The sequence below is a fragment of the Clarias gariepinus genome, chromosome 9, assembly GCF_024256425.1.
Source record: "Clarias gariepinus isolate MV-2021 ecotype Netherlands chromosome 9, CGAR_prim_01v2, whole genome shotgun sequence".
Taxonomy (NCBI): domain Eukaryota; kingdom Metazoa; phylum Chordata; class Actinopteri; order Siluriformes; family Clariidae; genus Clarias; species Clarias gariepinus.
The window spans coordinates 10,803,652-10,828,976 of NC_071108.1; the positions used below are offsets into that span (position 1 = coordinate 10,803,652).

The 25,325-nt window shown below is 36.3% G+C and overlaps 1 protein-coding gene across 3 annotated transcripts in view; it reads right to left on the reverse strand.

Annotated features, from left to right (window-relative positions):
* The window catches only part of nphp4 (nephronophthisis 4), a 208,299-nt gene that overhangs the window by 74,773 nt on the left and 108,201 nt on the right, over window positions 1–25,325 (reverse strand). For all 3 annotated transcript variants that reach the window (XM_053503110.1, XM_053503109.1, XM_053503111.1), the window contains exons 9-12: window positions 17,255–17,425; window positions 16,119–16,248; window positions 9,691–9,746; window positions 1,523–1,657 (exon numbers count right to left, since the gene is read on the reverse strand). In XM_053503110.1, coding sequence (XP_053359085.1) covers window positions 1,523–1,657; window positions 9,691–9,746; window positions 16,119–16,248; window positions 17,255–17,425 — 492 coding nt within the window. The remainder of the gene's footprint in view (window positions 1–1,522; window positions 1,658–9,690; window positions 9,747–16,118; window positions 16,249–17,254; window positions 17,426–25,325) is intronic.

Genomic DNA, 25,325 nt, shown 5'->3' on the forward strand with positions numbered 1-25,325 from the left:
TTTCAACAGGTGCAGGTACATGATTTAATAAATTATTATTATTATTATTATTATTATTATTAATAAATATTATTAAATAAGGTGGCCCAGTGGACATTTTTTTTTTTATTTCCAAGTAGCCTAATAAGTAACTAATTATCAGATTTTGAGTTTGTATGGCTTATTAACTTGAAGAGAGTAAATGATAAGGATGGTGCTGAACCCACCGTTTACTGCTGATAGATTATAAGAATGATTACCAGGAACTTTCTAGATTCACAAACAACAAAGTAATAAAACGTATGATGTCTTTTTATTTGATAAGTTATAAAAGATCTTGGTAAACCGCTTTCATAAAAGAGGAATAAAACTCTCTTTTTTATGTGCAGCAAACAATCAACCTAATAGTTACTGTAACAATACAGTTGATGCGTCACTTCATGCCACATCACACTTCCCCATTGTTGATTATATTCCTTGAACATCACTCCCCATTGTGTTTCATTACTTAACTAAAGTCCTTTTGTTTTATAACTGAATTACTGTACCCAGCACAACCCCTAATGTTTAACACCTGCTGTATGAAGATGAAGACCTATATTGGTCATCCATTTTACAGTAGCTGTACCCACACATGATTTAATTATTATAAGAGGTAGTCCAGCACTGCAGAGCATGAATTAAACACTGCAGAATAAATTTAACACTTTAGGTGTTATTTGAAAACCAGGGAGTATGCTGTGCAAGCTTTAGAGTGATGCCATGGTGATAATGAAAGCAGGTTTAAAGTGCTGGCATTACTTTGTGATTCATATTCCAGCATTACTTCAAATTTCTTGACTTCTTCCCTTTCTTTCTTTTGCAGTTAACCTAATTTCTACCCCTGTGTAATCATTGTATGTGTTTATGTCTACATTTAGGTCTACAGTAGGCACCATTCCCTCCCATTATCTATTTTAATAGGTATTTCTTTTAATATGTTCTCTATAACATTAAGAGACTTCCTCTGTTCACTTTAATCCTGATATTTAAAGTTTTAGGTTTTGATTCGAACTAAAAGTTTCTTCTCATGGCATCTTGGGGACTTTTGCCTCGTCTTCGCCACCTTTGGATTGCTCATTAGGGGTCTCATTAGCCCAAGATTTCTGTAAAGTGGCTGTCTGACAGTCCCACGATCCACATTAAATGTGGGAGAAGACAGGCTCATCTCTCTATAAAAGGCAAGCGGGAGAGCAGAGAACAAGAACAAGCCGCTGGAAAATAATAATGAAGGAAATCTGCTTTGGTATGGATTGTATGCGTGTGATGGTGTGGAACAGAAAGAACCCATGTGTAGCATTGTTTTATGACAAGACATGTGCTTGGATATACTGATGTCGGTGTGTAAGCGTTTTCAGCTTCTAAGTACTTGTATGTGCTGTGGTACTGTATAGTGTAACAAATCACCTTTGTTTGTGTTTGTGTGCGAGTTTTAATCTATACTTTGTACTTTTCTATGTACGTTCTGCGTGTTGTTGCACGAGTGCGTGGGAGGAAATCTTACGACGTGTGACAGCTGGTGGGCCGACGCCATCGGGGAGAGAGCGAGTGGAGCGGGAAGCTGCTGTTGCCATGGCGACCCTGCCGTGTGGCTCAGACTTGGATAGTGCGATGGCACAGCCAGCTGAGAAAGCGAGAGCTGAGAGAATGACAGAAAGATAGAATTAACATATGCAACGAACACACATTTGTTCAGTGAACAACAGCCATGAGCACATAAAGCATAGTGAGCCACCGCAAGCACCACTTTGACAAAGCCAAAATACTGCCCGTACAAAGAGAAACCTGATTTTTATTTATTTCTTTAATTATTAACAAGATATTTCTCATGCCTTGTTTTTAGTCTTACTGTCTTTTTTTTTTATTTTCCTTTTCCATATTGTGTCTATTAACAAAAAGATAACGTGTTTATAAAACACAACCTCCTCCACACACCCACACGGCTGTGCACTGATATAGTCATCAGCTTCAGCGTCTTAATGGGGTCATTAAAATAATGAATAATGCAGATCAAACGGAATCCGTTGAGAAGCATGCGAGTTTCACGCAGCTCGGTTCGGCAGTCGTGATTCTTTCCTTCTCAGAGTTGGAGTGCTGCTCCTGCAGACCGCAGAGACTTCACATCAGCAAAAGCACAAATTTCAAAATTGCACATCTTTAGAGAGCAGTCCAATAAAGCAAAGGTTACTGAGATGGTCAAACAGATATATATTCAGATCCCTGTGGTACTTTTATGTTTTTTTTTCTCCTTCCTCTCTGTTAAAAATAAATACAAGGAATAGGTGAACGTGGCAGTGTAATAATGAAACTGGCTCAGCTCCATGGGCACGGGCCAGTTTCATTATTGCATGGCCGAAGTGAGCTGAAGCGGTGGACTGTGTATTAAGCGATGACTCTCTGGAGGTTTAAAATACCACTCTGGTGATTTTTCAGGGTTTCTGCTGATAGATGATGTCTTGGAACGGATTTCTGCCCTTTTGTTTAGTCATGGTGGAGTTTCGGGATCTTAAACAACGTCTTTGTCTACAGTATATATGAGAATGAAATACATAACAGCCACTGGAAAGTTCATATCAGGTAGTGAAGAGTGGAGAATGAAGGATTTAAAAACACTACTATTGCTAAAGAAAGCTAAAATTAAACAACAACTAACTAACTTTTTTTTTTCTATAAGGAGTTGTTTCCCAGGGTTTCTAAGAAAGTTTCCCTCAATCAGGATTTCCTTTTGCTGGTGCTGGTTTCATTACATTATGTTATAGATTTATTGACTTTGAGAGAGACTGATGAAGAAATACTGTAACTTTTCATAGCAGTAATGAATAACAGCAACTAACTTGTTTTATGGTCATTAGGTGTTTAATGGAATCTACATGAAAGAAAACTTCTGTCTGCTCTTTCAATTATATTTTTACATTTCGTATGTTGGAGAACCCGAAACCAGTCTCAGAAATATTTCTGTCCAGCTGATTTTGTCACAGCATCACGCAAAACTGGGTGAAAAAAATTTTATGAAACTTTGCCATTCCTTCAGTATTTGCCAGAATTTCAATCTGCACCCCAAATGTAATCAAAATGAGTAAGAGACTGAGTAGAACTGACAATATTAGCAGATTACCTTACAGCAGCCGTCGCTTTTTTGGATGAATATAGCACTTCTACCCTCAAATTAGGCATACAACCATAATGTCGCTACAAAAAGCCCAAATCCTTAGAGCCCAAAGATATCTGACCTGGCCCCCATATTTCCCACATCCCAATCTAATTGAGCACCCATGGGATGTTGAACAAACAAGTGCAATTTTTGGTGTTCCCACCTCACAACCCACAGCACTGAAAATATCTGCCAGACACCACAGCACACCCTGAGACAGATCAGGGCCACCCTTGTGGTAATATTTTTAATGTTATAAATCATTTAATGTACAGTGGAACCTCGGCTTGCAAATAATGCGGTTTGCAAGTGTTCCGCAAGATGACCCAAATTTTAAAATAAATTTTGACTTGAAAAACAAACTAGTCTTGGTTTACAAGTACTGAGTATCATGCACACATGCGCTTCTTGTTTTGACGGCGAGTGTCACATGATCACATCCAAGCCAGTGGTTTTTCTCTCTCACACGATGCGGAATTGTGGGTAATCGTCTCCCTTGCTGGGTTTCCGTGCTCGTCTCTCACTGCTATATTCAACATCCGTGCACGCGTGTATTAGAACACTGTGACCATGTGTGTGTGTAAAACATCTTTTATTTTGTGTTTGATTGTGTGTGTACTATTTATTATAAACAAGCGTGTGCGCGCATGTAAAGCAAAAGAAAGTCTCATTAGAGAGGTTAAAGATCGATTTTCTCTCTCTCCACACACACACACACACACACACACACACACACACACACACATACATACACACATACATACACACACTTTTTCTCTAATGGAAACACTGCTGTGTCTCGATTCTTTTCAAAGGTTAAGTGCAGGTTAATTTGTTTTATCGATAAAACAGACTTTTCGTTTATGTGTGTGTTTGTGAAACTTAAATAAGAGAAGAGAAAGAGTTAATGTGAAAGACGAGAAGAGGAAGAGGGAAGGGCGTCATTCCTCTTCTCCTCTCACTCTTCTTCACACACACACACACACACACACACACACACACATATATATATATATATACACAAACACACAGTGATTGCGTGCACAAACAGAAACACTTATCTGTCGGGATTTATTTTTCCTTTTTTTTTAAACTAAAATCCAGATTAAGTTGTTTTATTTTTATTTTATATTTTTGTATTAATTATTTTTACGTATTTATTTTTTTGGCTGTGGAACAAACTATTTGAGTTTTTATTATTTTATATGGGAATATTCGCTTTGATTTACAAGTGTCTTGAAATACGAATTATGCTCACAATCCAAGGTTCACTGTATATTAATGCTATATTGTTGTAATATGGCACACATTACAATAGAATTAAGTATGAAATCCCCACTACGTGTAAATGAGCTGAATGTTATCATCAATCAATCTACAAGGTAAATAACTGATTGAACTGTTAATATTGTAATTCAAGTTTAGGTATCCTTTGTCAACTTTCTCCTGAACTTATCCTGAAACTCCAGTCTCACTCATTTTTGTAGCGAAGTTTGGTTAATCGCATCACAGTAAGACTTCCAGCACTTCTCACCATGATGGATCAAAAAACAAAAACACAGCTAGGCTTTATCACAAACTGTCCCCTTTTGTCGCTAGGGTTGTGGTGCCATCCATACTCGCACAGTTTAAAGAGCAGAGCATCCATCTAGATCAAGCAAAGTTAACAAACAAACAAAAAAAAGCTTGTAGAATACTTAATCGAGACTGCAGTCGAATTGCTGTGAGTTATTTCAGCTATGCACAAAAGCAAGTGCACCAGGTTTCTGGATGCTTTTTTGTAAATGATTAAAGTCTACCACTCAATGAGAATCAATCAATATTATCAAAATGCCCAAAAACATCTGACTACTATAAAAAAAATAAAAAACATGCAGAAAGAATGAAAACAACAAATGGCTTAAAGGAGTATGAAGTATTAACATAAAGAGTGGTATGGAAAAATAGACATATAAAAGGCAGGAAAAAGTAAAATAACAAAAAGGGAGGGAAGGAAACAAGAGCAAAAAAAAAAAAAGTGTGTGAGAGAGACACTTGACATGCGAACTGCTGAGGGGCTGCCAACACGAAAGTACAAGGTTAGAATAAAAAGTATGGCTGTCAATATTCACAAAAGTCTGCCCCTGTTTGCCATGCACTTACTATCCTGAATGCTTAAAATATTGAAATCGATATTGGAGGAATTGCATGGAAAACTGCCAAGACAGAGAAGGAATTGAATTATATATATAAAACTAGATGATGTTTAAACAGCTTTAGCTATTAATAGAGAACAACTTCACACTTCTCCATCACCTAGTGCGAAATCAGGTTTGCTTTAAGAACTTTTAGCTGAACTATGACATGGAGGACTGGTGTTAAAATGCCCGAGTTGGTCATGTCTCATTGCTCCGATATGATAATGAGTGAGGGGTGGGAGCTCGTTATCAGGCAGCTTTCACACTGATGAGAGGAGAGGTGATCCTCTGCTTCTCTGCTTTGGCATGGACAGATGAGTATGAAGACGCCAGTGTTATTACGCTAGAATGAGACAGATAAGAGAGGGAGTGAGAGGAAGGGGGAGGAAAGGGTGAAAAGCGGCCCATCAATCAGAGTGCGCTGATGCAGCCTAGACAGACAACAGAGGACTGAGATACAACGGCATTTTGGTTTTCTGCAGACACACACACACTCACACACACAAAAGTTGTGAAATGACATTTAACTTAACCACATGGTCTCGTATTAAATAAAAAAATAAAAAATAAAAAATAAAAAACCCGATCCCCTTGCCAGAATCAATGCAGTCTGCATCAGTCGTGCAAACCTACACTGTGTTGTGTGTTTTAGTTGTAGCTCTTTTACAACTTTGCGGACATCTGTTTTGCTGTTTTTTTTTTCTCCTTCAGAAACGGCAGGCATAGCTGGAGAGAGAGAGAGAGAGAACAGACTGAACACATTTTCTCCTTCCAGCCAAATAAATGCACTGTTTGTGGTACCACAGGCACAATCTGATGCGCTTACATTGGCACAGGCACAATGACACGGATAAACATTGGGCTTAAAGTGCGACAGCGAACAGCACAAAGAGATTTTACTTTTCAGATTGACAAAACAAAAGTTTTAAATGATGCTGAGTTTGTTATGGTAATTACCCCTGAAAAAAAAAAAAAAAAAAAACAATTTGTACTGATAATATATTATTTACAGGAAGTTCCATATATAATTCCAAACTTTATGAGTTATTGTTATTTAGGCTCAATCAAATTATACGGGAGGTGAAAATACTATATATAATGATAGGAGCTTTAATTTAAGGGATTAAAATATCAAATTAAAGCATCTTCCATTGGTTTAACAGTAAATAATTTGCAGTCAATGCTTTCCTCAAACTGAAACCTAGAAACATCACCAGAAGCTAGATTTCTTCCCTGGTGATGATCCACCAGGCCTGTACTTCTGCTGTCTTCAATTCCTGTTTGTTCTTGGGGAAATTTGCCTCTAGTGTTGCCTTTAGCAACTAAAATGCATGCTCGGTTTTATTTGGGTCAGGTGATTAACTTGACCGTTGCAGAACATTCCACTTTTTTGCTTGTATAGGTTTGTAGTATGCACCAGGTTCACCAGGACACTTGAGAATCGATCCTCCTGCTCCTCTCAGCAGTCACATCATCAATAAATACAAGGAAACCAAGTCCATTGGCACACATCATACGAGGGGAGTTCAAGTCAAACCCAAACTTTTAACTGTATAGAATAGAAAACAAATATGAAAGTAAAAAAAAAAAAAACTACCTTTCTTTCTCTACAGTATATAATCCCCTGATGAAATTTTGCACTGATCTCTTTGTTTCACTAGTGCTGCATACAGTACCATCAAGGTAGAAAGTTCTCAGTATGCCAGAGCCATGATCGGACTGAACGATTCACATCACCTTACTATGCTTGACACCTTCTGCCAATGTCAGTTTGTTTTATGCCTTCATTCACAAGAAATTGGTAGATGAGTTGGTATGCTGTAGATTAGTGGTTCTCGACCCTGGTCCTTAAGGATCCCTTGGCCAGCACACCTAATTTAGCTAACTAATCATCTAATTTAGAGCCTTTTCTGAATTGCAGGGAATGAAATAGAGCAGAAAAAAACAAAACTGTGTGAAACTGGGCTTCCTCCAGCACCAGTGTTGAAAACTAGTGCTACAGATTAGGAGTTGTTCATGTGTTGAGCATTAGAAGATGTTTGTTTGGCATACAATGATCTTGTGATTCTTACCAGTGTATCTACTCAGGTGTGAGAGGACATTTGCACACTGATTAGACCAACGAGTGGTTTTATTATGGCCATGCAGCTATTAAGTCCCTCTCCTGTGATTTCTCATCACATTGAGTGTGATGGTTTCTCTTCTGTATTATTAACCATAGCTATGGTTTTATACTGTTGATTTTTTTACCATAGCAATTACACCGAGTTTTTAAGGGATCTCCATTCATGCTATTCTTCCGATCACATTTCTTCCACAAAGTTGACGGTACAGGACTATCCATACAGCTTTTAATAATAATGTGTTGAACGATTTGTAACCAAGTTTCAATAATTCCAAAATTTCAGTGGCTGTTTTCTTTCCTTAATGCAGCCTGATCATTTGGCCCTTCTGAAATGGTGTCTTTTTTTTTTTTTTTTTTGGTCAGGCCGTGTATAAAACTACTCTAATTCCTATACAGATGACTTGGTTTGAAAGTTATACCCAGATTTAATAACTGAAATAAAATATCACTTGCTCACTCATCATCTATACCGTTTATCCTGTATAAATGGTTGCAGGGGGTCGGGAGCCTATCCCAGAATACTTAGGGCACGGGGTAAAGTACAAATCCATGACAGAGCACACACACACACACACACACACACACTGATTTACACACTATGGGCAATTTTGGGAACGCCACTTAGCCTAATCTGCATGTCTCTGGATTGTGGGAGGAAACCGAAGCACCAGGGGAAACCCACCAAGCACGAGAAAACATGCAAACTCCATGCTCACAGAGGTGGGAATCGAGCCAGGCTGGAAATCGGACCCGGATCCTGGAGGTGCAAGGATGTCACAAACCAATGTAACTGTGAACTAAATAACTCATCCTTCAAACTATTTTGTATTTTTATTTCTTTTCAGTGAAGTTTTGTGTTTGCAGAATTTAATATTTAATATTATATTCTGTTAAAAACAAAACAAACAAGCAAAAAAAACAAAAAAACAAAGCTCCTGGATCAGTCTGAACTCATAAGACCTGTTTTAAGCTCAGAAACTATAGAAAATTTGCTTACTGATATATTAACCACCAAAGACATCTTTTATTTTTGGATTATCTAATTTAGTCTAACAAAAAATGCTCCATAGGCTGAAGCTTCAGCTTGCGTGTGAATAAGAATGTGTGGAATAGATTGACAGTTAAAAAATTGAATCAATCCTCATTCTCCTCAATACAGACTAGGTGATTAGCTCACAAATTGAATTGATCTGGAATCTCTGTAAGTACAACAGATGGTTCTGTTCATTTCTATTCATTAACTTTTTAGTGTGCGCATGTATTTCAATTTGTGGCCAAACACTCTCATTCCACAGGTAGAGAAAGGCATTTCTGTTCTGAATTGAAAACCACAGTTGTATAAGGTACTGTGTAATAAATATTTCTAAAAATTAAAAAAAGAAAATTAAATAAAATCAAAAGCATAGTAAGAAATTGTTTACCATTACAGCATTTGTAGAAAAATAAATGACAGTACCGAGTATAGTGTTAAATGTACTGTATATCGAGATAATATAAAGAATAGAATAGTGAATATAGTATTATAGTATAGAAAATAAATATAGTATGGAGAATGATGATATGAATAGTAAGTACACTTTAAAGTATAAGTATATAGTAAGTACTGTATACTGGTCAGAATAGTGAGTATAATAGATGAGAAATAGTGGACAAATAATAGCAATAATGATTATACACAGACCAAAAAAATGGTAGTTGACAATGTTGATTGGACAAGTAATAATTGTTAAGAATATAAAAGGGAACAAAGGTGTGGATAGTAAAAAAAAATGCATTTCCCTACTATACATTGAGAGCGGTGAGTAAAAAGGGAAACGTGAGTATGCTGGATAAGCTGAATCAAGAAAGAAAGTGAGATCAGAAAAGAAATTGATGACAGAGAACAGATACAAACTACTGAGGTGTAGAGTCATATAATGAGAAAGAGTAATGCTCAGTACTTTCTACTTTCTTTACATTCCTTAAACTTTTGGGTAAGCAGAATGTTCTTTGCCTTTTGGAAGCTCTCCCAACCTTTCATGGTGCAACTCTACTGTAACCAATGGCAACCATGGTGAATCCAAACTAAACCTTTTTTTCCTACAGACACACAGAGGTGCCTTAGTAGTCACTGCATGAGTTGCTGTTAGTACCGAATTGAAAGCCTATAGCAAAATGCATATTTGACAAGTGGTGGGAAAAGAGAAGAGAGCTACAGTAACAGATAGTGAATTTCTTACTTCGGGACCACGGGTGCTGTGCAGTGGTGAAGCTTCAAGTGCGAGCTTGCTTTCATCTGAAAGAGAAGGGAAACAAGTAATCAGAGCAAGCTCACTTCCTTTTCAAAAATTCATGCTGCATTTTGGGAGTTTGATCAATATTTCAGTTGCAGGATTTCTGTTTTTTTGTTACTTTACTTTAATGATTTTTTACACAAAACAGGACAAACATTAGACAATATAAAAAAAAAATAATACTTTTGTCCTAAAACCCATTTGTAAGGCACTTATGCTCACTGATGTTTGCATGTAGGTGTGTTTCAAATAATTAAAAAAACGGTGTTAAGTAAAAGCAAAATATATCACCAAATTTCACAATCATCATCCTTCCGTCTAAGACTCCATCTGTTTTCCCTCACACGCATGTAAACTCATCGATCTGTCTTTCACACTCTCTCTTCTTCGTTCTCGCTACACCATCCTTCTTATTTACACCTTCACCCCTTCCCTCACGCTCTCGCTCACCAGACAGCATGGAACTTCTTTGCGTCTCGCATGATTTAATCAGGAAAGTATAGGTGAGCTGCACTGATGCCTCGTTAAGCTCGACATGACAGATGAGAAGTCTTTGGTTTTTTACCACGGCTGACAGCAACAAAGAATGCGCTACCGTCACAAACTATCAGACAAATCATAAGCGGCTGACAGAGTTCAGATCATTACAAAATGAAACAAGAAAAACGTGACATGCCACACTTACAAATTTGTATAATCTGTCTGTAATTAAACAAACCTGATTCCTGTAGCTTTGGTGAGCAGTACTGGTTTAACTGGAATTACTGGTAGCCTACTGAGGTGGCTGATGATCCACTGATGGTTGTTTTTAATTTCCTCTACTAGTCATAGATTTTGTTATTGTGTCTGCATGTCATGCAGTAAGCTAATGGGACTGTATAAGTATTGATCAGAAGTGATAGGATGTTACAGATCCTAAGTCATAAATCAAATCAAAGTCATATATGATCATGTATCTGTTTCTCATCACTCATCCACTTCAATCAGCCCATAATGCACACGGTTATTTTGAGAATAAAAAAAGCAAATTGCTGTTAATATGCAAAGTTGCTGAGTTGCTTATTCTTTAAATAAAAAAAATAAAAAAAACTTTAAAACTATTAGTTAGTTCAGCAAACAAAAATGCTTTACATGAAGACTGTATGTGGTCTCTGGGTAAGGGCATCTGCCAAATGCTATAAATGTAAATGTAGTGTATAATCTATTACCTTGATTTTGTCATTTATAGACAAGTGTAATGTTTTGAAACAGGTTTCTGATAGCACTCCGAACTTGAAAGAAAAGAAAAGGTTATTTTATATAGTATTTCATTATTCTTCTCATTATTGTGTAACTCATCGTAATTCCTTCTTTCTCTGGCCAAAAAATCAAAAACACTATAACTCTGACACACGGTGGGAAACCGAAAGTTCCGGCTAATACAGTCAAACCTTGGATTGAGAGCATAATTCGTTCCAGACGCATGATTGTATATCAAAACATATTAAAGCGAATTTCCACATCAAAAATAATGTATAAAATAAAAGTATAAAATGAAAAGAATGACATTACCTTTAAAAAGAATCCTGACAGAGCAGTGTTTCCGTTAGTGTGTGTGCTCACAATGTTATGATAAACAGGACACAAGCGTTTGGTGTCTATACCAGTGACGCATGTGCACTGAGACTGAGCATGGTAGACGATTACCCGTAATCCTGTAGCGCACACGAGAAAAGAACCATTGGCTTAATTTTGATCATGTGACGCTCAGCAGACAAATCGCATGCATTTTACTCGCGTATCAAGATGTCGCTCATTTATTAAGTAAAAATGTTTTTAAAAAATTAGCTTGTCTTGCAAAACGCTTGCGGACCAAGGTACTCACGACACAAGGTTCCACTGTACACAGATTAAAACGTGGATTGAGACAGGTGGCAACACACTATGTATTTCATGTATCTTTACCTTACTTAAATAGTTTTATTAGAGGGTATCTTTTAGTTTTACTCTTCTTAATAGTACAGAAAATACCTTTACTTTTGCTTCTGCATGTCACTGCGTTACCTAAATACAGAGGTGTGTAGTATTTGAATTGAAGATTTTTCCACCTGCTGACAATGATGCACTTTTTAGAAACTTGCCTTTTCTGCGATACATACAGTAATGCAATAGGTGTTTGAAATCAGAAGTGGAGCTGGTTGCAGACAGTGACGAAAAGAGCAAGTTAATCGAGAGAGAGAGAGAGAGAGAGAGAGAGAGAGAGAGAGACAGAGAGAGAGAGAGAGACAGAGAGAAAGACTACTAGACTACTGTGTGCTAATACAAGGCTTGTACTTTTAATACTTTAAAGGTCATAAAATGAAGGCCTTTTACAGTACTTTTACTTGAGTACTATTTGCCATTAGGAATTTCTGCTTTGACACAAGTATAGAATTTGTGTACTTTGCACACCTCTACTGGCCAGACACATTGACCAGCATATGAACCAGAAGAGAAAGCAACACAGACATGAAATGACAGTCATTGAGACATGGACCAAAAATTGAACAGGCATATGGACATACTAAACAACAGAAACATGGACACGCACAGAAACTGACAAACTGATTGACAGTCACTCAGACACATGACAATACTCAAACCAGCAAACAGACTGACTAGCAACAGAAGTCGACTATCCTAGATGTCTCCTGAGGTAAAAGTCAAAATTTTGTTTACTTTTCAGAGAAAATGCCATCAGGTAAGTAGCTACTGTGAAAGTTGTCTACAGAATGAAGGTCAGTCTAATCCCTACTTAAGTGGGATTAGTTTAACTAAAGGAGGGACTGTAAATCTGGTAAAAAATACTTAAGTTAATTGATTGGCTTTAGAATTAGATTTCTGCCCATGCTAACACAAATATCCGGCATTAGCACAGCATAGTCAGAAAACATGTTTTTGTTTCCCAAGTCAGATGGGACACGCAAGCAATAACGTGGACCACGGCTGTTAGTATTACTGGCCCTAATTATAAAACTACCATGAGATTGATTTAACCAGAATACTCTTACTGTGGGAGCTTTGCGTTTAGAAAAAACACAAATGGTAATTCGCTCTGGAATTATTACCAATTTGGAGCGATTAAAATCACACATCTAGTTGGTAATCACTTAAATTACCTCCCCTGCTTAAACTTATCTCTGGAACAGCTTCAGGTAAGTTTGACTGAAAATGCCGGAAAATCCCTGTTTAATGGTCCACACAATTGTGCAACTTCAGCAGGGCACAAGAACACACACTATCAGACGCACAGATCTATAGGAACTGCAAGGCATGGCAGCTTTCAAGTGGGTCAGCCTTGAGAAAACAGTTTAATGACCAGTTTAATGACCAGAGTGACCAATCTGTTTGTAAAGGTCATATAAGGGTTATTTTTACAGTTTGCACAATCCTTAAACAGACATTATAACCCCAGGTGAGATCTGTGTGTGTGTGTGTGTGTGTGTGTGTGTGTGTGTGTGTGTGTGTGTGTGTGTGTGTGCTATTATTTTAAAGTAATACAGAGACAAGCCACATTTAAATTAAAACTTTATGCTCTATCTATCTACTGTATCTATTCATGCGTCCATCTATCCACTGTATCTATCCATGCATCCATCAATCTACTGTATCTATCTACTGTATCTATCTACAGTATCTATCTATCTATCTACAGTATCTATCTATCTATCTATCTACAGTATCTATCTATCTATCTATCTACAGTATCTACAGTATCTATCTACAGTATCTACAGTATCTATCTACAGTATCTACAGTATCTATCTACAGTATCTATCTACAGTATCTATCTATCTATCTACAGTATCTATCTATCTATCTACAGTATCTATCTATCTATCTATCTATCTATCTATCTATCTATCTATCTATCTACAGTATCTATCTATCTATCTATCTATCTATCTATCTATCTACAGTATCTATCTATCTATCTATCTACAGTATCTATCTATCTATCTATCTACAGTATCTATCTATCTATCTATCTATCTATCTATCTATCTATCTATCTATCTATCTATCTGCAATATCTATCTATCTACAGTATCTATCCATGCATCCATCTATCTACTGTATCTATCCATGCATCCATCCATCTACTGTATCTATCCATGCATCCATCCATCTACTGTATCTATCCATGCATCCATCTATCTATCCATGTATCTACAGTATCTATCTACAGTATCTATCTATCTACAGTATCTATCTATCTACTGTATCTATCCATGCATCCATCTATCTACTGTATCTATCCATGCATCCATCTATCTACTGTATCTATCCATGCATCCATCTATCTATCCATCTATCTACAGTATCTATCTATCTATCTATCTATCTATCTATCTATCTATCTATCTACAGTATCTACCTATCTATCTACAGTATCTATCTATCTATCTACAGTATCTATCTATCTACAGTATCTATCCATGCATCCATCTATCTACTGTATCTATCCATGCGTCCATCTATCTACTGTATCTATCCATGCGTCCATCTATCCACTGTATCTATCCATGCATCCATCAATCTATCGTATCTATCTATCGTATCTATCTATCGTATCTATCCATCGTATCTATCCATCGTATCTATCTACAGTATCTATCTATCTATCTATCTACAGTATCTATCTATCTATCTATCTATCTATAGTATCTATCTATAGTATCTATCTATCTATCTACAGTACCTATCTACAGTATCTATCTATCTATCTGCAGTATCTATCTATCTACAGTATCTATCCATGCATCCATCTATCTACTGTATCTATCCATGCATCCATCCATCTACTGTATCTATCCATGCATCCATCTATCTACTGTATCTATCCATGCATCCATCTATCTACTGTATCTATCTATTATATCTATCTATCTACAGTATCTATTATATCTATCTATCTACAGTATCTATTGTATCTATCTATCTACAGTATCTATCGTATCTACTACAGTATCTACCTATCTACAGTATCTATCTATCTATCTATCTATCTATCTATCTATCTATCTATCTACAGTATCTATTTACAGTAGATATCTATCTATCTATCCATCCATCCATCCACGCTCTAATAGAGTAGGATAGGGGTAACAGTGGTCCCAGGTTCAAACCTGAGAACCACCAGATTACTAATGTTGGGCCCCTGAGCACGGCCCTTAACCCACAAGTCCGTCTGCCAAATGCCAGAAATGTAGGCATTCAACAATAAAAATGGACAAATGTCTCTTTCCATTTTCCTCTCCTAGTTCAAGAAATGAGCCTCTAGTAATGAACTGGACTCTATGTATATTACAACTTATATTATATTAATTATATTATAACTTAGACAATTCCAGCTTCCTAACATACTGTACATTATGATTGAAGATCAAGGCTTGGGTTTGGAAAAAAGGGGGCTTTTTCTCTATTAGGTTATCCTTGCTAAGGAACATCCATCCATTATCTATACTGCTTATGCTGTGTAGGGTCACAGGGGGCCTGAAGCCAAGACAGTGAATATTAACTGAAGCCATTTAACCCTCTCAAAATTACTGGCTGATTGGCTAATTGCATAAATAAGCAGGGGTACACGTGTTTCAAATAAAAACTGTGTTAAAAAAAAAAAAAGATACAAAAAGTGAATACGTAAATACTTATGTCATCAGGCCAAAATAACCTTTTTTTTTCCTTTCCTTTTCCCCCCCTAACTGCCTTTGCTTTTATAAAAAGGGGATCCATTTGGATCCTCTTGTGTAATTTCCATCCTCTATCTCTAACCCCTATATATCCTTGTATAGACCTTTTGCAGGTCCATGACTACTATGACGTCAATCGCAACAGCGGGCGGCAGAAGTACCATTAACCACCTTTAAGCTACTGCACCTACCAGATTACCTGCTAAATTACCTGCTGAAAAAAGTAACCTAGCAATTGACAGCTTCTGTTCTTTGATTGTGATTGGTTTTGGTACTAGCATCAAGTAAGTAACATCGCTTTTGCTGTTCAAAAGTGGCCAGTACCATGAGAGACGGATGTTGTGACGTCAGGCACAAAAGGTCTACAGTATACCATACATCCCTATACATCATTTCCCCTTTCAGATTCCCTTCTTTTGATCAGGTAAAGAGAAAAAAAAAATCTGTTTCAACTTCATGCAATATATATTTTTAGTGATCTTACTGTACCTTATGACTTGGATGGTTACAGGGGCTACCCATTCATATCCTTTATTATTTGTAAGTACTTTTAAGCATAGACATTACAAACATTTGCAGTTCGTTAATCAGAGTGGCGTGGTGGACAGTACAAGCCTTTTTCCCCCCTCTAAAGTTGTTGAAAATGAACTCTGAAAAAGTTACCTTGGGAGGTGACATGCCATTTCTTAGACTGAGGCTTGTCTTGAGAGATTGATTTTGATGTCACATTGGAAGCTGTGCCTTCTATGTGGCTCATAAACTTGAATTTGATACTGCTTCTCTCTGCATCAGTCTGAAACATAAAAGAGAAAACTAAATGTGTAACTTTGCTTGGAAGTTTAATACGTCATGCTTGAAAAAATACCTTGACCCTAAATGTCACCAAACCTTAAACCCAACTTCCCAATGCCATCATTTCATGGGCAAAACAACATTCTAGAAAATATGCATCAGGAATGATGTGTCGATGGCTTTATCTCTACGCACTGTGGAGTGTCTGCGGAAGCCTGTTTCAGATATAAGCTGCCTGAGAGTAGATACTCTGATGTTACTGCAGTGCTTCATCTAATGATGCTAATTGACTTTAATATGACAGCGGCACAACAGGATGGAGCTAATACACTAATGAGGGTGTAATGGCTGTAATGGTGGTTAGAGTCGGCCCATAGGACTTGCAAAGATACTCTACACTCCTCCTGGACTGATCTGCGTGGACAGTGATGCTCTTTCACTAGCCCTTAGCGATGAATATAGCAATTACATAATTACACTGGCACCATCATTATAATTGTAAGATGGTAGGATTTCAGCTTAAGTACAGGATATATGTATGTGCATGTGTGTATGTGAGTATATGCAGTGCTTAAAAGGAAAAAAGAGAAAAAAAAAAACACTTGCAAGATGAAAAGTTTCGAAACTTTAAACGTTAAGCTCATAATAGGTATTTATTTCCTGTTTTTTTTCCATGATTGGCTGTCATGCTTTGTTTTTATGACACCTCCTTTCTCAATGTTCAGGATATTCTCCCAAAATAGTTGGGCATACACAAATGTAACTTTTTTGTTTTTATTAATTTGAAAAATAGCTGGCCAAAAACACCAGAATACATTTTTGAAGGTGTGAATATAAACAAAATTAATTTTTTAATTAATTATCTTTAGCACAAGTTCTTCATGTTGGCAGTGCATAAAACTTTACACACCAACACCATCCAAGTTCCTGATTTCTGGTTTTGATCCCAAATGGAGGACTTGTATTCTTACTTGTTTTGACTATTGTAATATGTTGTCTAACTTTACCTGCTGTGTGTGTGCTGTATAAACCATAACTCCATAAGGGTTGGGTAGGGCACCACCCAGCAGTCTAACACACACACTTTCACATGGGCCATCAGGATCGGAGAAAGGACTCCATACCCCCCAACGCACACACTGCATGAACACTGCCCTCTGCACGACCATGGACGGCATCTAGTAAAAAAAAAAATAATAATAAAATGAATCAAGAATCAAAATGGGTGGCTGCTGTAATGTCAAATCGAATCATCATTTTTTTTAACTCCTTTCAGAAGTGATAAAGTGAAGCGCCATCTTACTGTGGTGACATTGTCATAATAAATAGACAAATAGGTTTACTGTCTTCTCACATGATTTTGTGGATGTTTATAAAGCATGTATATTAACTGGTATTATATTTTTACAGTATACAGTAGTGTGCAAAAGTCTAGTAGTATCTGTAGTACTACTTTGTTTATCAGGTACTGCAGGTACTACATGTTTATCAGGTCTGCATCATTATGCATAAAACAATCTACTAACAATCTGCTATTTCCAAAAATAACTTAAAAATAAATAAATGATTTTACAGGAAAATATTTTATACTGCATATGAATAAAGCAACATGTTACATGATAGACACATAAAATGAATAAATAAAAAAATGATTTAATAAATAAATTAATAAATGAATACATGAATTAATAAATAAATGAATGAAGTAGCCTCCAGAGTTTTTATTTCTTTTTTCATGAAAACAAAAAATTAGTGGCAAAGTTAAAAGAAGAACTCTGGCATATTTTCTAGCATCCTCAGTAAAACCTAACGGCTGTTTTACTTACAGTGCTGTGAAAAAGTCTTGGGTACATTACATACAAAAAAAAAAAAATGACATGAACAAAGTTGGCATTGAAAACATTTCCACATAAAAGAAACTTATATAAGGAGCAGTAATGTAATAAAATAAGGGCAAGCAATATTTGGTGTGAAAATTGTTTGCTGTTGGCTTTTCTTTTTTTTCTAAAAAGTTGCTGCTTTATATTATATGCTGCTTTCTTTTTTGGCACACAATTTTTTTTTTCTGTAACTGTGGTGGAATATTTGTATCGACTCAATAAATCTATAACAAATTTGGTACCAAAAAAAAAGTTTTGCATAATAATAATAATAATAATTATAATAATAATAATGGTAATAATAATAGTAGTACCTTCCTGTGAACGAGAAGTTAGTATAGAAACTGAATAAGAACTTAGAAGAACGCGCATTGTACGGTGTACTTGAAAAGGGGAAACATTGTACGGTGTACTTGAAAAATATCTCTAGGTAATTTGCCAGTTTGTTATAATGTTTAAGCCATTAGCCAAGTTTGTGTACAAGTAATAGACATCATGCTCACAGTCAACTGAGCTCGGTGTATTTAGTTAGTAGTTAAGCAAAGTAGACTAGGTGTTTTAAAATTAGGGTGACCTCATGACTTTACTGAACCAGGTTAGAAGAAATGGAACAGGGCTTTTAGGGCCTTGCCTTAAGTAAGAAAAATAGAGTTTTGTCCTTGTGTCTGTGATAAGAGGGAGTCCCGAGTGGTAGGAATGTTAGCACACTTTTGGATAAAAGTAGAGCAAGTGAACACAAGAGAAAAAGCCAAAAAAAAGCCCCAAAAAAAAGCCATATGTTGCTGTGATAACACTAATTATAAACGCCTGAAGTACTGGATTTAGACATGTTATTTTAGAAGAAACTCCTCAGGCAAAGCACATCACTGATCGCTGCATAATCACGGCTAACAGAAAAATAAAAAAGTATAAAATAAAGTGGGAGAGAAAAAGAATGCATAAATATGTGTGCATATTGAAAGTTGGCAAGGCACTTATGGGAGTGACAGATTAACAGGCTCTTGACAAACTGTTGTGTGTGAGCTTGTGTGTATATATATATATATATATATATATATATATACACATACTGTATATATAAATATATATTGAGCTGATGAACTCTTAGTAACTGACATTAGTCACAAAACATAAGTAAATATACAAATACATAAACACATAAATGAGTAATCAATTAAACAATTATACCAATACTTAAATACTTAATGCATGAACAAGCAATTATTAATATTTTTGTAAAAAAATATTATTATTATTATTATTATTATTATTATTAATAATAATAATAATAATAATAATAATAATAATAATAATAATAATAATAATAAAATTATTTATAAGCCACACTCATGCCATTCACACTAGGGTAAATAAATACAATTAATCAGAAAATATAAATAAATAATTGCATATGTAAACAAATGGCCAATTACATTATGTGTGAGCAGTGCTGGAGTAGACCACCACTACTTATCAGCCTGTGCAACTCACATGCACATGCTTTGAGCTTCTTCTGATTATGTTTTTAAATATGTCTTGCCTATGTATTGTTTATTGTAGATTTAAGTTCTAGGCTTTAAGTGTTACATAAAGATCACAATTATAACAAAAAAATATTAGATCTTTCACATATAAAGTACTTATTGTAAATTAAACTGAACAGGAGTTTTATCTACAGTGCCTGACAGAAATGTGGATTAAGCCTAGCGAGTATGTAGCATCAAATGAAGTAAGTCTTCCTGTCTTCATGCATCAGCCACCTCAATAATATGTAGTAGTGCGGACTTTTTTTTTTTTTTTTATAAAAAGAGACAATTTAATGAATAATGATGTAGGTGATAATCTACAGTAACTATATAAGATCAGCCCTACTAATTTCAACAGTCCGTTTACTAGGTCCTGTACTTAGATGTTTATTCAAATAGACATCACCAGAAATAAGTGAAAGCCTTTTAAAAATACTCAATTCTTCAAGCTTATTTTAAACTAGCAGGTATTAACCCTCTAATTAAGAACCCTAATTTCAACCCGTCAGTTGTCCAGCTATAAGAGAATACCAAACCTCCTCTTTATGTCAAAGATCCTAGAGAAGATTGTACAGATGTTACTCATGCTATATTCTGGTTTTATCACCACGCCTCACAGTGGCAGCATTTGGGTTTGTGCGTTTGCTGGCTTTTCCGCTGAGTGGCGGTATATAACTATGGACTGATGCCTCGGGCATCAGTTCATTCTCTCCAGGTTTAACGAGCCACAGCTCCTTTAGAGCTGCACGTAGTAGCGGATAAAAGCAAGTGAAACATTGTAGTTAAACGAATTTATAATCACAGTGCTAAAATTACAGTACACATGTAGAATTCAAATTAAATTAAATCTTATTATGATCGAATTAAGTTAAGTAAACATTAACACAGAAAGCCTTTAGATTTTATCATGTGTCATTAGAAAATCTACGCATGTATGTTTTTTTGTCTTCTTATATTTTGTAATTTTGTAGTAGATTTATTAACTAAAATAAACGAAACTAAATGTTTCTAACATTGTCAGGACACGCTACTGCGTCAGCAGATGTCAATGTGTTTTTTGCGTTATTATAAGAATTAAATGCAGTATGCTGTTATGATCATCATAATGTTCTTTATTAAATAATGAAAACATTTTAACAAATTACATTTTTACATCCCAGCACCACGTTGCGCTGTACCACCGCCGGCAAAAACCTTATGAAATACAAGTAAAACGTTAAACTAATTTACAATCACAGTACTAAAATTACAGTACACATTTAGAATTGAAATAAAATATAGGCGTTTCTTAGTTCCATCGAATTTAAGAAAAGTAAATGTTAACACAGTGAGCCTTTATATTTTATAGTCTGTAACACTCGCGTAGCCAGAGAACTCTGAGTGTGCATCAGAAAAAGCGTGTAAGCCACAGGTGTTGTAAGATTAATGGAAAAAAAACAAACTATATAATAAAACTATATAAGATACATAGCCTTTATAAGACTCTACTTTTATTCGAGTGCACACACAATGAAGACAAAATGTTATGATTTTGTAAAATAATGAAAGCAAATAGCGATACAGCGCTATTCTGTTTCGGTGAACTGGAGCGTGTCAGAAAATAAACCGAAATTCCACATCAATGAATTATTAAAGTGGCCAGAGTGAGTTTCCTTGCTGTTTTCCCTGACGCATTCATAAACATTAGTCTACTTCTGCCGGTGTGGTGTTTCCTAGCCCCACCCCTGTTAAAACAGCGTATTCAGAGAAAGGCTCGCTCGCGAGAGGTTGTGTGTGCGCAATGTAAAAATGTTAGTATATTATGTCTGAAATAAAGCGGCTCACATCGACATGTGTTTCACAAAGCTCTATAAAGACAGCGCTTATTTAACACGTTTAAATCTGTGTTTGTTGTATTCATGGGAAAGAGAAAACTCCTATAAATCTCTCATATCGACACGCGCGTTCATTTGACTTCAGATCAAAACTCGGCAAAGTGAAAGAGCGCACACGCGCACCGCAGGTTCACGCGAACATTTTACATTCCCTAAAAGGTTTATTCACAACCACATTTCAGCCATTTACACACATGCATTGTGCTATGTTGTTTGTACACACTTTCACTTTTTATCTCCCCTTCGATCAAAACGCTCCCGATATGAGCCGACACGAGCAGCTTTGTTTTACTCAGAATATTCACCTTCATAAAGAGATTAAACTGATTAAACACTGCATTTTTTTTTAAAAGTGAAAGCGTGCGTGATGTGAGCAGCTTTAATTATGAATAATTAAATAATTGTTTAATGTTGGACAAAAACAGCAAAAAGCACCGTGAACATTTTTTTTTTGATTATTAATTTCATGTTCTTTTGCTGTTTGGGTTCAGCGTTGAATGATTATTTGAAACCGAAGTGCTTCGTGTATTCATACCACGAGTAATTTGATCATACAAAGATTATTACATTGTGCTTGGACCACTGAGCTTCTGATTCCAAAATTTACATTTTTACCGTTAAAACTAAAAAAGGTTTTTACAAGCCCTTGAGCTGTTGTAACTATATGCTTCCTCTGTGTAACAATTCATAAGCATAATATTGGTTTCCACAGTTATGCTGATGACGCACAGTCCTATGTCGCAGAAAAGCCAAACGAAAGACACCAGATTAAAAATATGACTGAGGAATGTGTAACGGACATTAGACACTGAATGCTTATTAACTTGCTAATACATAATTCTGACAAGCCAGAAGTACTGGTACTAAGATTCAGCTAGAAGTTAGCTTTTAACACTTTAAATAACTCTAGGGCAGACTTATGTAATGCCTTACCATCTGGATGTTCTACCGTGTGCATAAACAAACGTCAGTTAGTCCAAAATGCAGCAGCCAAAAGTCCTTACTAGAACCAGAGCACATCACACCAACCTTATCCACATTGAACTGGCTTCCAGTAAAATTTTACATTGATTTTAAAATTGTACTGCTGACCTATAAAGCACTATCTTGCACCACAGTACCTAAGTGAACTGCTAGTGGTTTATGATCTGCCATGCCTAAGAGATCAGGCTGCTTGTTGGTACCTCGTATGATTAAAACTACAGCAGGGGCAGAGCTTTTTCTTACAAAGGTCCAAAGGTGTAGACTAGACTTCAATTATTGTTTGTGACTCGAACACAATCTAAGTAGTTAAGCCTATTCTGAAAATCTATTCATTTAGCCACATATTTTGTGAATAGATTTGTTCTTTGATAAAGGTGCAGAACTGGGGGAACTCGTAGGCATAGAGTGTTATGGTGAGGCATGTTTAGATGCTGTCTTTGTTCATTCTCATTAATCAGTTAGATTTGCAAGTGGTAAAGTGACTGGTAACTTTATTTTACAGAGAGCCTTCATGTTGGTGTTTCCTTCTGGCTCTCCTTTTTAGGTATACTATGATAGTCCCTGCTAGTACACCACACAAAATTGACCCCATATACAGTGCACCTGAAAAGTATTTACAGCGCATCACCCTTTCCACTTTTTTTATTTCAAAATGGATTAAAAAAAATCCTTAGAATCCTACACACAACACCCCATAATGACAACGTGAAAAAGTTTACTTGAGGTTTTTGAAATTTATTAAAAATAAAAAAAGCTGAGAAATCACATGTACGCAAGTATTCAAAGCCTTTGCTTAATACTTTGTCGATGCACCTTTGGCAGCAATTACAGCCTCAAGTCTTTTTAAATATGATGCCACAAACGTGGCACACCTATCCTTGGCCAGTTTCGGCCATTCCTCTTTGCAGCACCTCTCAAGCTCCATCAGGTTGGATGGGAAGCGTCGGTGCACAGCCATTTTAAGATCTCTTCAGAGATGTTCAATCAGATTCAAGTCTGGGCTCTGGCTGGGCCACTCAGGGACATTTACAGAGTTGTGCTGAAGCCAATCCTTTGATATCTTGCCTGTGTGCTTAGGGTCATTGTCCTGCTGAAAGATAAACCGTCGCTCCAGTCTGAGGTCAAGAGCACTCTGTATCAGGTTTTCACCCGGGATGTCTCTGTACATTGCTGCAGTCATCTTTCCCTTTATCCTGACTAGTCTCAGAGTTCCTGCCGCTGAAAAACATCCCCACAGCATGATGCTGCCACTACCATGCTTCACTGTAGGGATAGTATTGGCCTGGTGATGAGCGGTGCCTGGTTTCCCTCAAACGTGACACCTGGCATTCACATCAAAGAGTTTAATCTTTGTCTCATCAGACCAGAGAATTTGGTTTCTCATGGTCTGAGATTCCTTCAGGTGCCTTTTGGCAAACTCCAGGAAGGCTGTCGTGTGCCTTTTTACTAAGGAAGAGTCAGATGACCTCTGGAGCTCTGACAGAGTGACCATCAGGTTCTTGGTCACCTTCTTGGTCACGTTCTTGATTAAGGCCCTTCTCCCTTGATCGTTCAGTTTAGATGGCCGGCCAGCTTTAGGAAGAGTCCTGGTGGTTTTGAACTTCTTCCACTTACGGATGATGGAGGTCACTGTGCTCATTGGGACATTCAAAGCAGCAGAATTTTTTTTCGACAGACAATTCCTTTGACTTTATGCTTGGTTTGTGCTCTGACATGAACTGTCAACTGTGGGACCTTATATAGACAGGTGTGTGCCTTTCCAAATCATGTCCAATCAACTAAATTTACAACAGGTGGACTCCGATTAAGCTGCATGGTCATTTTGGGATGCATGACTGGGGACAGTTCCACTTGACCATGAAGATGGTCTTGGACTTGACTGATGCAGTTCAACTTACAATGAACGACCAGCATCATATCACACAGATATACCAAGGACTGATATATGGTCATATCGCCCAAGTGAGAAAGTATTTGGGCGATATGGGACAAACTGATAATACTATAAAACTAATTAATACTTTCTCTTTAGATTTTTTTATACAGTACATAAAGTAAATTGGGTAAGACTGCTTTGCGACAATGAAAAATATCTTAAAAAGGTTACTTGCATCAGCCTCATAATTCTGCAAATGAAAAAAATGGAATGAATAATGAAAAAATTGTTAAATAAACAGTAATTCAAATAAATAAAATAAAAGATAAACAAACAATAAACAAACAAAAATAAATATAAACTAAAATGTAAAACAAATAAATGTGCAATAAAATAAAACTAAAGCTAAATAATAGTCAATTAATAAAAACACACAAGCAAACAAACAAAAACAAGGTTACATACCACCTTAATCTCATTTTTGCTGGAGCTAGTAACTGAAATTAGTGAGAAAACTTTAAACTTTATTTCTTAGAACGGCATGTAGGGGGAAAGAAAAAGAAAAACGGATTTAGTAACCATCCCGTGGGATACAACATAATGGCTAATCCTTTATAAGCTGGTCAGGCTCAATATGATGTAATTAATCAGGAATGAAAAAGAAAAGCTACAAGTCGGCCCTTATTTTTTCTTCTCTTGCTTTTCCTCACACCCTCCATCTACTTTTCCTCTTAATCTCAGTTTATTCCTCAATCTTTCTCACCCCACACTTTCTATCCCCTTACACCCATCCTCACACACTCACATATACCTTGCAGTGTGATATAAGGATGGCAACATGATGTATCTGGTCTAAGATATATCTTCTGTGTGATAAATACTCTGCACTTCAGCAAAGAGCACTAATGTAAGAGATTCGTCTTTGGCACACAGATCCA